The sequence below is a fragment of the Chiloscyllium punctatum genome, chromosome 11, assembly GCF_047496795.1.
Source record: "Chiloscyllium punctatum isolate Juve2018m chromosome 11, sChiPun1.3, whole genome shotgun sequence".
Classification (NCBI taxonomy): domain Eukaryota; kingdom Metazoa; phylum Chordata; class Chondrichthyes; order Orectolobiformes; family Hemiscylliidae; genus Chiloscyllium; species Chiloscyllium punctatum.
The window spans coordinates 101,514,165-101,529,033 of record NC_092749.1 but is presented as its reverse complement, the minus strand read 5'-3'; the positions used below and the strand labels follow the sequence as shown (position 1 = coordinate 101,529,033).

Genomic DNA, 14,869 nt, shown 5'->3' with positions numbered 1-14,869 from the left:
GATAATCAGCAGGACATTCCTTGCCTATATTTAACCTGAAGCAATGAGACTTCATGGGGTCTGAAGTCAAAGTTGAACTGTATACCAATGTGCTTCTACATCTCATGGGTCTATACTGCTGGTGGGACCTCTGGGGATGGTGATGGTGGTGTCTAGGACATAGTCATAATCATGAAGTCATATTTGACAGACAATGTCAAGCTGTTGCTTGACTAATCTGTGAGATAGCTCTAACAATTTTGGCAGGAGCCGCAGATGTTAATAAGGAGGACTTTGCAATGTCAATAGGGCTCTTCCTGCCTTGTCTTTTCTTGTGCCTAGGTCAATGCCAGGTGCTACATTCCCGTTCCATTTCTTTGTTGAGACTTTGGAGTATTCAATACAACTGTATCGCTTCCTGGGCCATTTCAGAGGGTAGTTGAGAGACAAACACATTGCTGAGGCTCTGGAGTCACATGTAGGCCAGACCAGGTGAGGATGGCAGTTTCCTTCCTTGAACTCCTTCCCTGAAGGACACGAGTGAGCCAGTTGGATTTTTCTGACAATCGACAAGGGTGCCATCACCAATAGATTCTTAATTACAGATACTCTTTACTGAATTTAAATCCCACCACCTTTTGTGGTTGGATTTGAACCCAGTTGCCAGAAAGTTAGTCAGGTTTCTGGATTAATAGTCTTGCAACAATACCACTAGGCCATTGCCTCCCCAAATTCAATGATCCAGTCTATTTGTTTTCTAGGGGTTGGAATTCCACAGATGAATGACTTTCTGAGAAAATAAATCTCATTTCTATCTTCAAAATGAAACCTGTTATTCTTAAACTGTGCTCTTCATTCTACTCTCTCCTACATGGGGAAACATCCTCACAAAATTCACCCTGTCGAGTCTCCCTACAATCTTAAATGTTTAAATAAGATCACCTTTCATTCTTCTAAATTCTAATGGGTAAAGGCGTAATCTGTTCATCCTTTCTTCACAAGACAGGTCCTTCACCTCATGAATGAATTCAGTGAACCTTCTCTGAACTAACTCAAATTCAATTATGTCCTTTTTCAAATAAGGAGAGCAAGATTTTATACTCCAGAGATGGGTTCTGGAAAACTTTGTACGGTGGCAGTAAAACGTTCATTTTCAGATGTTTTGTCACCATACTAGGTAACATCATTAGTGAGCCTCTGGTGAAGCACTGGTGGTATGTCCTGCTTTTTATTTGTGTGTTTAGGATTCCTTGGGTTGGTGATGTCATTTCCTGTGGTGATGTAATTTCCTGTTTTTTTTCTCATGGGGTGGTAAATGGGATCCAAGTCAATGTGTTTGTTGATACAGTTCTGGTTGGACTGCCATGCTTCTAGAAATACTTGCATGTGTCTCTGTTTGGTTTGTCCTAGGTTGGATGTGTTGTCCCAGTCAAAGTGGCGTCCTTCCTCATCTGTATGTAAGGATACTAGTGACCTCAGCTCCTGATCTCATGACCCACTCTCACTAGTATCTTGACATACAAATGAGGAAGGACACCACTTTGACTGGGTCAACACATTCATCCAAAAAGCCAAACAGAGACACAAGCTAGAATTCCCAGAAGCATGGTACTCTAACTGGAACTCTATCAACAAACACATTGACTTGGATCCCATTTTCCACGCCTTGAGAAAAAAACAGGAAATAACATCACCAACCCAAGGAAACCTAAACACATAAACAAAATGCGGGCCATACCACCATTGCTTCACCGGAAGCTCACTGATGATGTTAACTAGTATGGTGATGAAACGTCTGAAAATGAACCTTCCACCTAAGTGAGACAACTTACATCCAGAACCTCAACCTGAGCTATAAATCTTCTCAAAGCTTGCTAGTGGCAGTAAAAGCTTTCCACTCTCATATTCTGTTTTCCTTGCAATAAACACCAACATACCATCTGTCTGCCTAAACACTTGCTGTACTTCCAGACTAACGTTTTGTAACTCATATACCAGGACACTCAGATCCATCTGTACATCACATTTCACAATTTAAATAGTATGCTCCTTTTTCACTCTTTCTGCCAATGTGGACAAGTTCACATTTTCCCACATTAGCCTTCAACTGTCAAATTTCTGCCCACTTATTTAACTAACTGATAGCCTTTTGTTACTTAATTTGTTACCCATCTTGGTGTCATCAATAAATTGAGTCGTCACACACACTTGTCACTGCTAACATAAACTGAATAAAATGATATCTTACACTTTGTCAACTAAATCAAGATGATTAACAGTTTATAACAGATCAAGTCCCCCAAATAACCCACTATGATTTTAATTTAAAATTGTCAACTTTGGACTTCAAATCCACATAAGGTTGTTCTGTGTCGTAGCATGTCCTTTAAAGATCAGACAAGATCACAGACCTTTTAGATGGCAATACTAAACAACTCTGGGAAACAAAATTCTACATTCAAGATACAAGATGAGTCATTTTGCATTAATTCTTATCATTAAAAGTAATATTCTGATTCAAATAAGAACTTCAGTTTTTGTAATATTTAAATAAATCCTAATATCCACCTTATGAAGGAGCGTCGCTCCGAAAGCTAGTGTGCTTCCAATTAAACCTGTTGGACTATAACCTGGTGTTGTGTGATTTTTAACTTTGTACACCTCAGCCCAACACCGGCATCCCCAAATCATAATATCCACCTGAGAGATTAGTAAATCAGCAGTGTACTTTAATCAAAAATGACAAAGTATTACCCAAATGAAAAATGCTGTTTTCTTTTGTGTTCATGCTGGAAACTCCTGAACACCCACTATCTTGGTGCAGATCCATGAATTGTCTCTGAAACCGCTCATGTGCTTGTTCACTTACAATAATGTTTTTGAGATTATTTTCTTCACCTGTCAGGCGATTCTTAAAATCATCCAGTACAATGGTTTGTGTCAACTCTTCCTTAATGGATTCTAACTGAGTCACAGGTATAGGTAATTCCTGACTGCCAGCTGAACTATTTGCTCTAATACGCCTATTACATTCTATTCCTTCATAGCAAAGTCGTTCATTTCTTGAAGAGATTACAGGAGTGAATGGCATTACTTGACTCGTTTGGAGTCCTGTCTCCCTTTCTATTATGTCAGAAACAGTGTGGAAGTCTTGGCTTCCCTTGCTTGACATGGGCGACTTCAAGTTGTCCATCACAGATTTACTGTGCGTTGTTGTCACTGACGCTGCCTGCCTGTATGGCTGGGAAGATGTAAAGCTCTCCACATGCTGCTGACATTTTTCTCGTAAATTTGAACATGTTCCATTTGAGGTCCATGATGCTTGTTGGTCCATAATGCAAGTGGTGGATAATCCTTTTGACATGTGTTTTCCAACATCTATATCCTTTTGTCTCGACAAATTCCCTGTCTGAAAAAGAACACATTGAACATCACCTTGCAGGAAACTGAATTGATTTTATTTTTATGGTTGGCACATTGAATAAAAACAATTATGTCTAAAATTGAGAAATATTTTCTCTTCAACTTCAAACATATGATAAAATCAAATACAAAACATTAATTTGATTTTTTTAACCACAATAAATAAATCTTCCAATCTAATTCTGGAATATTCTCCAAATGCAAATATGAACAGCATTAGGTTTGCTGACAGAGATTCACAAAGAATTTGCCATTCAATGTGGGCAACAAATAGGCTTCATTCAGTGTTTAACAGCCTGCCAGAGTATTTCATTTATATATATAAAACATAACAGAAAAAAGATTTTCTTCATTTTTAAATGATACTTTAATATCAGAGGATACTTAAACAACTACATGTTTTTCTGTAAAGCAGGTTCCACAATAGTGACACATCTGCCACCAAATAAATGTCAATGAGTATAGATTAAAATAGCAAATCATGGGGTGAGCCTATAACTAATAGTCTTAGATTTGTTCATGCTCTCTGATGGTCTAGCGAATACATTTTTGAATACATCTTTGAATACATCTTTGCTGTTATCTAAAAAGTATACCACTAAACAGTCAGGACACAATCATTGGTATCAGGCATCACACTGGGAACGACTGTGCCTTTCCAAACTGTACATTATAAAATTATTCATAACATTAGATTATAGAAACAAAATCTCAGGCAAATGATTGTGACATACTAATTTCAGAGCAACAAATGAGAAGGCAGTTCTATAGAATAAATGCAAAAGGGAAAATTAGCCTTACTCCACACAATGCATCCTGCAAATAAAACATTCTCAAACTGGAAAATAATGAAATGATCTGTACGTTTTGCAAGTCGTATGAATGGGGACACGGTGAGTGGTAAAGCACAAAATGTTGATGATTGAGTGGCATTAGTTTGGTCTGTAGCAATGCAACAGATTTATCCATTTTACTTTGCATCTTCATTGAATAAATTAGTATCATAAATTTTAAAACTGATGTTGAAACTTCTTTAGCATTGCTCAGAATGGAAATTTCAATAATGTGGCCCACCACAGTTGTAAGTAGGTGCCTCTAACCTACTTATGGCAACAGTTCTCTCCATTCTAACTTGCTATTCTCTTCCCCTGTTCAACTATGTTTTCCTGCTATTCACACATCCTGAATAAATTGCCTTGTACCTAACCAAGGGAATCTTGCTCTTTCTATCTTAGCCCTGTTTCCATGTCTCTGTTAATTTCTCATTTCCTGCAGCTGAGCATGCTGAAATTAAGTTTCTTGTTGGAGACAGGTTTGCTCGCATGTCTTGGTTCTACCAATAGTTTGCAAACATTCCAAGGCCAACATGACAAAATACACAATTTGACTTAATAAAAATTTCTTTAAGTCTCTGGAGCTAAGGATATTTATGATATGTGAGGATAAGTGAGGGGACAATGGGGAGCATGCTGTAAAATGAGGTGGGGTCCACAAAACAAAATGTGCTCCTATTTATCTTCTTTTCCATTCTGTCACTCTCTCCTTTCTCTCCTTATAGACTTCCTGCATCTGCAACTTCTCTTTTCATTGTGACTTTGTCTCCCTAAAGGGACTCTTCTATTTTGCCTCTTTCACCTCATTTCACTTATATCTTCCTATTTACTACAAGACACCAAAGGTGGACAGTACTGTGAAAATTAAGGTCAAAGATCAAGAGGAATTTGCGTAACACAGGATGTACATATTGAAAGAAATAAGGCAAACTTGAAGGTGAATATTTGCGCAACTGCTGGAGAACAGTTTTGTTGTAAACAGTGCATTGGGCATTTGTATGATAAGTGTTGGTAAGGTGAAGAATCAGCCAGTTCTATGAGGATAAAGTAGAGAGGTAGGATAAGTTAGTCTTTTTCTGCTTGGCAAGATGTAACTAGTGAGTGCCACAGGGTTTGGACCACGGCCCCAACTACTTATAATCTACACTAGGACTAGGACGCGTGGGCACAGCCTTAGAATTAGAGGGGGTCCATTTAGAATGGAAATGAGGAAACATTTCTTCAGCCAGAGAGTGGTGAGCCTGTGGAATTCATTGCCATGGAGCGCAGTGGAGAGCAGGATGTTAAATATCTTCAAGGCAGAGATTGAAAAATTCTTGATCTCACAAGGAATTAAGGGCTACCGGGAGAATGTGGGCAAGTGGAGTTGAAATGCCCATCAGCCATGATTAAATGGCAGAGTGAACTTGATGGCCTTACTTCCACTTCTATGTCTTACTGTCTTACATCAATGACTTGGATGCGAGGATAGAAAATACTACAGCCAAATTTGCAGATGACATTGTAATAGGTGGGAAAGTTAATTGCAATGAAGAAATAAGAAACTAGCAAATGTATATGTGGTGCTGGAAAAACACAGCAGGCCAGGCTGTTTTTCAACTCTGGTATTCCAGCATCTGCAGTCCTCACTTTCTCCAAGCAAATGCATATGTCAGGTGAATGGGCCAAAATTTGGCAGATAGAGTTTAATGTAAGTAAGTATGAGGTCATTCATTTGGTTGCAGGGATAGAAAGGCAACTTATTATCTGAATGGAGAGAAACTTCAGAATGGTTAGTTGCAGATGGATCTGGGTGTCCTCATGCAGGAATGCAGAAGACTAGCAGGTACAGCAGGTGGTAAGGAATGCAAATGGAATTTTGTCATTTATTGCTAAAGGATTGGAATTTAAAAGTTGGGAAATGTCGCTGAGAATGAGAGACATGGGAAATGAGACTGCACCTGGAGTATTACGTATAATTTTGGTCCCCTTGAGTAGGGATATAGTTGTATTGAACGCAGTTCAGAGGTGGTTTACCAGACTGATTCAATATATGAAAGGGTTTGTCTCATGAAGAGAGATCAAGTAGTTTAGGCCTATACTCTCTGTAGTTTGAAAGAATGAAAGGAGATTGAATTGAGACATCAAAGATGTTATAGAGGATTGACAAAGTACATGTAGAAAAGATGTTTTCTCATGTGGGCAATCTAGAATGAAAGGTTATAGTTATAGGATAAGAGTAGCAGATTTAAGACAGGGATGAAGAGCAATTATTTCTCTCAAAAGGACATGAATCTGTGGAATTCACCACCCCAGAATGTGATGGGTGGTGGGATATCGAGTAAAAGTCAGACTTTTTAATTAGTAATGGGTTGAACAGTTATGGAGAAAAGGCAGCAAAGTGGAGATGAGCCTACGATAAGATCAGTAATCATACCTAATGGCTCAAGGGGCCGAATTGCCTACTGCTGCTCCTAGTTCTTGGAGAAAGTTGGTGGGAGGAAGAATAGCCAATCAAACCAGACTGCAGCATATACAGAAAGTTGCAGATTTATATTGTTTCTGGAAACCAGGAGAGGAAGAATGCACAGGAAAGAGGTTTGTGTTTTTTTTGCAAATGATTACATATATGCAAGATGGTTAAGATCAAAGGTTATCAATTTAAAATTTGTGGCATTTTAATGTTGAGTTTTATTTATAGAATCAACAGCAATGTAGAAATATTAGGAAAAAAATTAACCATCTGTTAAAAACAAATTTGAATATCCCAAATCATCAAAAAAAGGCTCAGAATTATTATTACAGTGAGCACACCACTTTTATGGCCTTCAATGGCAGTCCAAAAGTTCTAACAAGTATATACTTGAAGCAGCTGTATTAAGCTAGGTTCATTCTCCTGGAATCTTGGATGCAGCCATGTGTGAAAAATGTTTCTTTATCATAGCTTATCTAGAAGGGATTACGAAAAACATAATAATGTTATGGTCCTGTACCTCAACTTGCTTTCGTTCCTGATGTTGCCACCAAAGATGTGGTCCTCAAAGTCATACCAGTGATGTGATTGCAAACTTGTATAATGGCATCATCAACTTAACACAGGTATGCATCTCAGATTCAACTGGGAGTAGGAAAAATAATTTTTACATGCAAAATCATGTAGAAGTGGTTTTATTTTAAACCAATTCACCAATCATGGAATTAGGCAACAGATATTTAAATTAATATCTAAGTTTGAAAATGTCTACATAATTTAGTATTTAACGATTTTGAGATGTTTATTGGGATGTGGCTGAGAAACTGGAGATGTAATACATATAGATAATAGACTTGATATACATGGCAGACACAAAATGGTGAAGACTGATCGCATGAAAATTGATTAAATCTGCACAAGATTTAAATTTCAATTTGTGAAATCAGTTTTGAATATGTTCAGAATACTTTCACAATATGCTTTGAACATTCAAATTTTTTTTAACAAATAATAATGGCTGCAATTATGATACTGACAGCTCTGTGAAACAAAAAAATTAGTTAAAAGCAAAATCCTAACCACATATACTACAACTTGCTTTTTTGTAACAGTGAAATAAAAATGATTTTTTCTATTTACAGCAACATCATACTTTTCCTGAAAGTGGGTTTCACGATTAGCACAGTGACAGCAAAGAACCTAGAACTTTTTTTTAAAATGGCCTAATTTCCCTTTTCTGAATGTGTCACTTCATTCACTGGAGCATTTTTTTCATGGACTCTGATTACCCTCCAAAATCTTGTCCAAGTGGTCATTGTCCATATATCAGTTTCAGCAATGAATACCAGCAGGTTATCTAATTACACAGCACATCACATCCAAGATTAAGCCTGATCATTTCCTCATTCCACAATGATATACATGCATGTTCAGTAGCGGTAAGCATGTCGCAATCAGCAGCAGGGGAACTGGATGACTTACCCTCTCTAAACACAACTGAGCAAGCTATTTTCACAACCACTATCATGAACAAAAGATACAGCTACATCAATGGTATGCTCCACCCTCATTATAGCAAGACTTCGGAGCCAAGGATATTGCATGTTATAATGAGTTGCCAGCTATAGTGAACAAACCATAAGCATAACTTGCCACAAAATGCAGCATTAAAGAAGCATGACCTGAGGTCAGGCAGTCCTACAACAGAGTTCGAGAACTTAGAGAATTATAATGAGAATATATATTTTGAAAAGAAGAATAAATTATATTTTCCACTGATTTTTTTTTGTTAAACGTGCATATGAGAGAGTTAGGTTGTGTCAGTGAACAAACACTAATGAGTTATTTAACACATAATGACTATTTGCAATACTCACAGATGTTTAGCTTCTCCAAATTTATTCCAGTAATTTACAAATGGTATTCAACATTGGTATACGGTGAATGGAGATTTGCTTTTTTATAGGAAAATATCTTAGCAACTAATAAACAAGGTCACTCTCAGTCTTGCAGCAAAACTCATTTTTTGTTTCAAACACTGATCAAAAATACAAGCATTGATTTTAACTTGTCACAACTGACCAGAAAAAGATGATTACTTCTGTGGTGCAGTATTTATTGCTTTAGTGATGATGTGAGTCCACCTGTACTCAACTTCCTAGCTCATCCAAGGCATTTTAAGTATGACAAATTCACGAAAAAATTAAGGTTACTATTCTAATAAAGCCACAAATAGTCTCCAAACACACAAAAAAGGTTCATTGAAATTTTGCAAGGTACTCTCAGCTGCAGGGCCAATGCAAGAACATTAGATGTCTGAAGTGAACATTCAGCTGTGCACTCGCACTTCACCTCCACTCTCAATTAACTTCCAAAAATGAATACTGTGCATCAGTAGAGTAGAAGTTCTGTATTTATAATTACATTTCTTTACATGAAAAACAGAGGTTATAATTAAATTGATTCTACATTCTCATGGCTCCAGACTTTTCATAAGATATGTACCAGAAGAAATGTACATTATGAATGTGTAATATGGCTCAAAGGTTCCAGGTTGCAACAGAGGGGAAAGAATTGTTGAGAACGAGGAGGGAGTGAATTCATGGAGGTCTTGTCAGGTTTGTTGAGAGAGAGAAAGTATTGTGCTCACTCTTACTCCTCTTGTGAGATCATTAAATCTCCTGTATGCTGATCCTGGGTCCTAGGGTGATGCCACTGTCACTAAGGGGATACTCCAGCAGGTGCTGGGGAAGAATACCCCTCTTCTCTCCTTGTTGATCTCCTCCATGAGGATGATTCCAAACACATCAGAAAATCTGGGGGCAACCTAGGACTCATTATTCCTACCAGTTTTGGAAGAAAATCTGAAATCAGGGAATGCAGTGTCACTTTAAGAGTTGCATTCATACTTTAATAAAAGCTACTTATATTTACATATTTACAACCAGCTTTAATATAATAAAATTTGTAAAGAAACTCCCTGGGAGAATTATAAAACATATGCCACCAAGCTGCACAAGGAGTAGTTAGATCTGTTGACCAAAAGCTTTCTCAAAGAGTTAGGTCGGTTTTTAAGGAGTATCTTAAAGAAGGAAATCAACTTAGAGAGGTTGAGAGGTGTAGTGAAGGTATTCCAGAGTATACAGACCAGGCAACTGAAAGGTGAAACAATTAAGAAAGAGGATGCTGAAGAGGCAAGATTAAGGATTTCAGATATTTTAGAGGGTTGTGGACTTGAAAATTACTGAGATACAGAGATATTTATAAATGAAGATGAGAGCTTTTAAACCACGGTGATGTTTGACTCTGAACCAATGCATGTCAGCGAGCACTGATTGGATTTCATTTATTATTGTCACATGAACTGCGATACGGTGAAGAGTATTGTTTTGTGTGCTAACCAGAAAAATCATACCTTAAGTACATCAGGGAATAGAACAAAATGCAAAATAAAGTGCTACAGAGAATGTGCAGAGAAAGATCAACTCTAATGTATGAAAGTTTTGTTCTGAAAGTCTGATAATAGCAGGGAAGAAGCTGCTCTTAAATCTGTTGGTCCATGTTTTCAAACTTTTGTCACTTCTATCCAACAGAAGAGGGTGGAAGATAGTATAACTGGAGTGGGGGGAGTCTTCAATGATGTTGGCTACTTTCCCGACACAATAGAAAGTGAAGACAGAGTCAATAGAAGGAAGGCTGGTTTTTGTGACGGACTGGGCTGCATTCCCATAAGAAGCTGTGATGCATCTAGATAGGATGCTTTCTGTCATGCATATATAAAAATTGGCAAGATTCATTGTGGACATGGCAAATTTCCCTCACCTTCTGAGGAGGTACAGGCATTGGCACGCTTTTTTATTTGTAGCATCAATGTGAATGGACCAGGTTCGATTATTGGTGATACTTGTCCTAGGAACTTGAAGCTCTTGAACACCTCCACTTCACCTCCACTGTGGGTGATAAGCGAGTACTTGTTGCGCGTTAAGATACAGGTAGCAAAGTTTTAGATAAATCTGAAGCTTTCACAAGTTAGAGTAGCACAGCAGCAAATATGTTGGATTAGTCAAGGCAAGAGGTTACTGAAAACATGAATGAGAACTTCAGCATGAATTAGACTGAGAAAAGGGCAAAATTGGGCAATATTATGGACGTGGAAATAGGTAATCTGAATGATAGTCTACATGGTTGGCAGCTTGTTTCAGGGTCAAATGGGTTTCAAGGTTACAAACAGATTGGCTTAATTTCAGACAGTTGCTAGGGAGAGGGATGGTGTCAGTGGCTGAGGAACAGAGTTTGGTATGGCTTCAGTCTTCCAACTACTTAAATAGGGAAATTTCTGCTGGATGATTTCATAACTCAATGTCAGATAAGCAATCTGATAATTTAGCAATAATGGAGAAATTAACAGAACTGACGAAGAGTTAGTGCTGGAAGTCATCAGTGAACATGTGAAAACTAATACCATGTTTTCAGATGACATTGCAGAGAGAGAGGAAAAACTGTCAGACTCTTCTGAAATTAGCAATCATAGTCATATTTTCTTGCTGTGCTCTGAGCTTCACATTTCTAGCCTGAACTTACAATTTGAGCCTTTGGAGAAACAAGAACTGTGTATAATTTGATAGCCTTCAATTGCAGTACAGGATCAGCATTGGAGGCCAAACCACACTGCTGTTACGACAGTAACTATTGTATGCAGGGATTTAAAGGTCCAGAAGGCATGTTGACAAACTACAGGAAGAAAGTAAATGTGCAGTAAGCAGTTGAGAGGGTGTACATAGCAAGGGAGGTGGGTGAGTGGACAGGGTGATTGGTGGATGGATGAGGGTGCAGGATGATAGGTCAGTGGATGAGGAGGTAGGAGAGCAGGCGGGTGGGCAGGTAAGCAGGTGAAAAAATAGGGCAGTAGTTAGAGAAGTAGGGAGGTGCAAAGGAGGGGTTGGATGAGTTAGTTCAACTTATAGTTACTCAGGAGATACAGTATATTTTAATTCTTCTAAATTTTCCTGGGTAGTTATCTCGCTAAGTAAGTCAGCACCTACTAAAGTCTCTGACTCCAATTCAGACTTGTAAACTTTACTGGAGGTTCAGCAGCAGGGTATTTGTCCACTGGAAATTCTAAAAGTTCCCATGCAATTCTAATTGGTGTACTGGAACTTCTGAATGATCTCTTCGCGCATCTTTCGAAGGACATTGCTACAAAAAAATCTTTTTGGGCCAATATGTTTTTGGGGAACCATTAGAAATTATGTCGAGAACACAGAAGGTTGCTGATTCCTCAAAGAATCCAGATGACCAGACAGTCAGTCATGACAAAATGAGACATGGGGGCTAAAGTCACCCAGATCACCTCCTGGCAATATCAGTGGTTTCTTGGTCACTTTTCTCCTCACCTGCCGCACTCCCATTTTGAACTAAAATTAGCCCTTCAGAAACTTAAAATAATTCATTCAGATATTTAAAATATTTCAACAGAAATAATAAGCTTATGTAAAGACCAGAGGATTATATCACAGCATAAAAAGGTTATACAATTCAGATCAAGAAAATACAGGAATAGTCTCAAGAGCCAAAATACATCTTCAGCAATGTGTCTCTTATATGGATTATTTAATTAAATAATTGCAAAATGCAGTTCTTGGAGAACTCAAGAATGAACAAGTACAATTACAGTGTGATGTCTTGAATATAATCTAAAAAAAACAAAATTTACTGCATAACTATGGAACTCTATTCAGCAAAGTGAATATCTCAATTCATTCCTTGATTATTTTTTCAGATTTCATAGAGGAATGTGTCAAAAACTGGTTGGGTATTAATTTCAGGAGTTCTGCAGAGCGTTCCTCTCCATGACCTCTAGGGAGTTACACAATTTGCCACATCTTGCCTCATTATTAATGCACTGCATCTTTAAGACACCTCACTTACATTGTCATGTGCTCACCAACGTGCAACTGCTGGGACCTCACGGGACTCATGGCGTCATATTAAAAATGCAGTGATGCACCACGTCAAGTCTCATCAGCCAGAAGCTACTCTTCACAGTTAAGTGTTGGAAGAATTGCCACAGTGCTGGTCGTCAAAGACTAGATGGCACACCACTTTGCTGAGAGACACCTGGAGGCCCTGGATGGGGTGGTGCAGAGGACAGCTATCCTCTTTCATCAGAACCACCAGAGGAAACCAGGCACTAGACCCTGATGGCCTGGTTGTTTAGTTAACACCCGAGTATTTGAGATTTTCATGGTTTGAATGAGTACCTAGCAGTGCAAAAAGCTGGGAAATTACTTTCTGCACTCTATGAGGGCAAGTGCTACCATCTTCTCTCTGCTACCTCTCACTCACTCTAATGTCATTCTTGCACCCACTTCCTACAAAGATTCAAGGTAAACTACTCTCATTACTTTATGCAACATCTTCCTTTACTTCCTCTCACCCTCCAGACTACGAACACTGCATGCTCTCTCTACACTGCTAGTCACTCACTCAGGACACCTCAATAAGTTTCTTATACATGAACCAGCACTAATAAACGTGCCAGCATATTTATCTCATTCAATCCCTCATTTTGCCTTATTCCAGGAAAAAGAAGTCCACAACAGGACAGACAGCATCAAGACAGGAGGCTGACTGCCTGATATCCACCTCTTCCTCCAATATAAAGAGCAAATCTTGCCTTAATGAAGAAAGAGAGAAGCTGCATTGCGGTTTCATCAAAACTCTCCATACCCAGGCAACCAAGTAAGATTTATATCCATTGCTGTGCTGCTTTCCCATTACCACTACAGTGTATAAATTATTAACATACCTATACTTCTAATCCTATTTCACAATTCATTCTCTGTTGTATTCTGCAGCTTCGACAGTCTCCACTCTGAAGATATCTGAGGAGACTCACTGCCTCCACCACCTTTGAGGAGGAAGCTACAGATCCTTCATTTGAGGTTCCAGTAAGTCTGCTTGCTACACCTCAGATACTGACACCTCTACAGCTATATGTTGGTTAGATTCAAGATGGGAGCACATTCTGGTGAGTACATCACTGCCACATCTCTGCAGCTGGTTGAAGACAAAATGCCCCAGGTCACAGGCACTCAGATGACTATTGGATACCAGGCAAGTGATTGTAGTTTGCCTGTATCTTCTTTTTTAAATTCATTTGTGGGATGTGGGTGTTGCTGGCTGCCTGTATTTATTGCCCATTCTTAGTTGCCCTTTCGAAGACGGTGGTGAACTGTCTTCCTGTACCACTCGATCCACCTGCTGTAGGTTGACCCACAATGCTGTTAGGGAGGGAATTTCACAGTTTTGACCAAGCAAAGTGAAGAAACAGTGAAACATTTCCAAGTCAGGATGATGAGTGGCTTGGAGGGGAACTTGAAGGTGGTGATGTTCCCATATACCTGCTGCCCTTGTCCTTCTAGATATAAGTGGTGAGGGGTTGGAAGATGCTGTGAAGTTCTTTGGTGATTTCTGCAGTGCATCTTGTAAATAGTACTCAAAACTGCTACTGGGCATCAGTGGTAGAGGGAGTGGATGCTTGTGGATGTGGTGCCAATCAAGTGGGCTGCTTTGTCCTGATGTAGCTTCTTGAGTGTTGTTAGGGATGCACTCCCCCAGGTAAGTGGGGAGTATTCCATTACATTCCTGACTTGAGAATTGTAGATGGTGGACATGCGTTGGGGAGTCAGGAGGTGTGTTACTTGCCACTCTCCTAGCCTCTAACCTACTCTTATAGCCACTGTGTTTATGTATTGGGTCCAGTTGAGTTTCTGGACAATGATAACCCCCAGGATGTTGGTAGTGTGGGACTCAGTGATGGTAACACCATTGACTGTCAAGGGGCAGTGGTTAGATGGTCTCTTATTGTTAACGGCCATAGCCTGACATTTGTGCGGCATGATCGTTACTTGCAACACATCAGCCCAAGCTGGATGCTGCCCAGATCTTGTTGCATTTGGACATGGACTGCTTCAGTGTCCAAAGAGTTGCGGATGGTGCTGAGAACTATGCAAACACTGATGAACTTCCCCACTTCTGGCTTTATGATGGAGGGTAGGTTATTGATGAAGCAGCTGAAGATGTTTAGGCCTCGGAGACTATCCTGAGGAACTCCTGCAGAGATTCCTGGAGCTGAAATGACTGACCTTCAACAACCACAACCATCTTCCTATGTCTCAGC

At 39.0% G+C, this 14,869-nt stretch overlaps 1 protein-coding gene across 5 annotated transcripts in view; it reads right to left on the bottom strand.

Annotated features, from left to right (window-relative positions):
• The window catches only part of kiz (kizuna centrosomal protein), a 202,420-nt gene that overhangs the window by 128,163 nt on the left and 59,388 nt on the right, over positions 1-14,869 (bottom strand). For all 5 annotated transcript variants that reach the window (XM_072581417.1, XM_072581418.1, XM_072581419.1 and 2 more), the window contains one exon: positions 2,734-3,388. In XM_072581417.1, the coding sequence (XP_072437518.1) occupies positions 2,734-3,388 (655 nt within the window). The remainder of the gene's footprint in view (positions 1-2,733; positions 3,389-14,869) is intronic.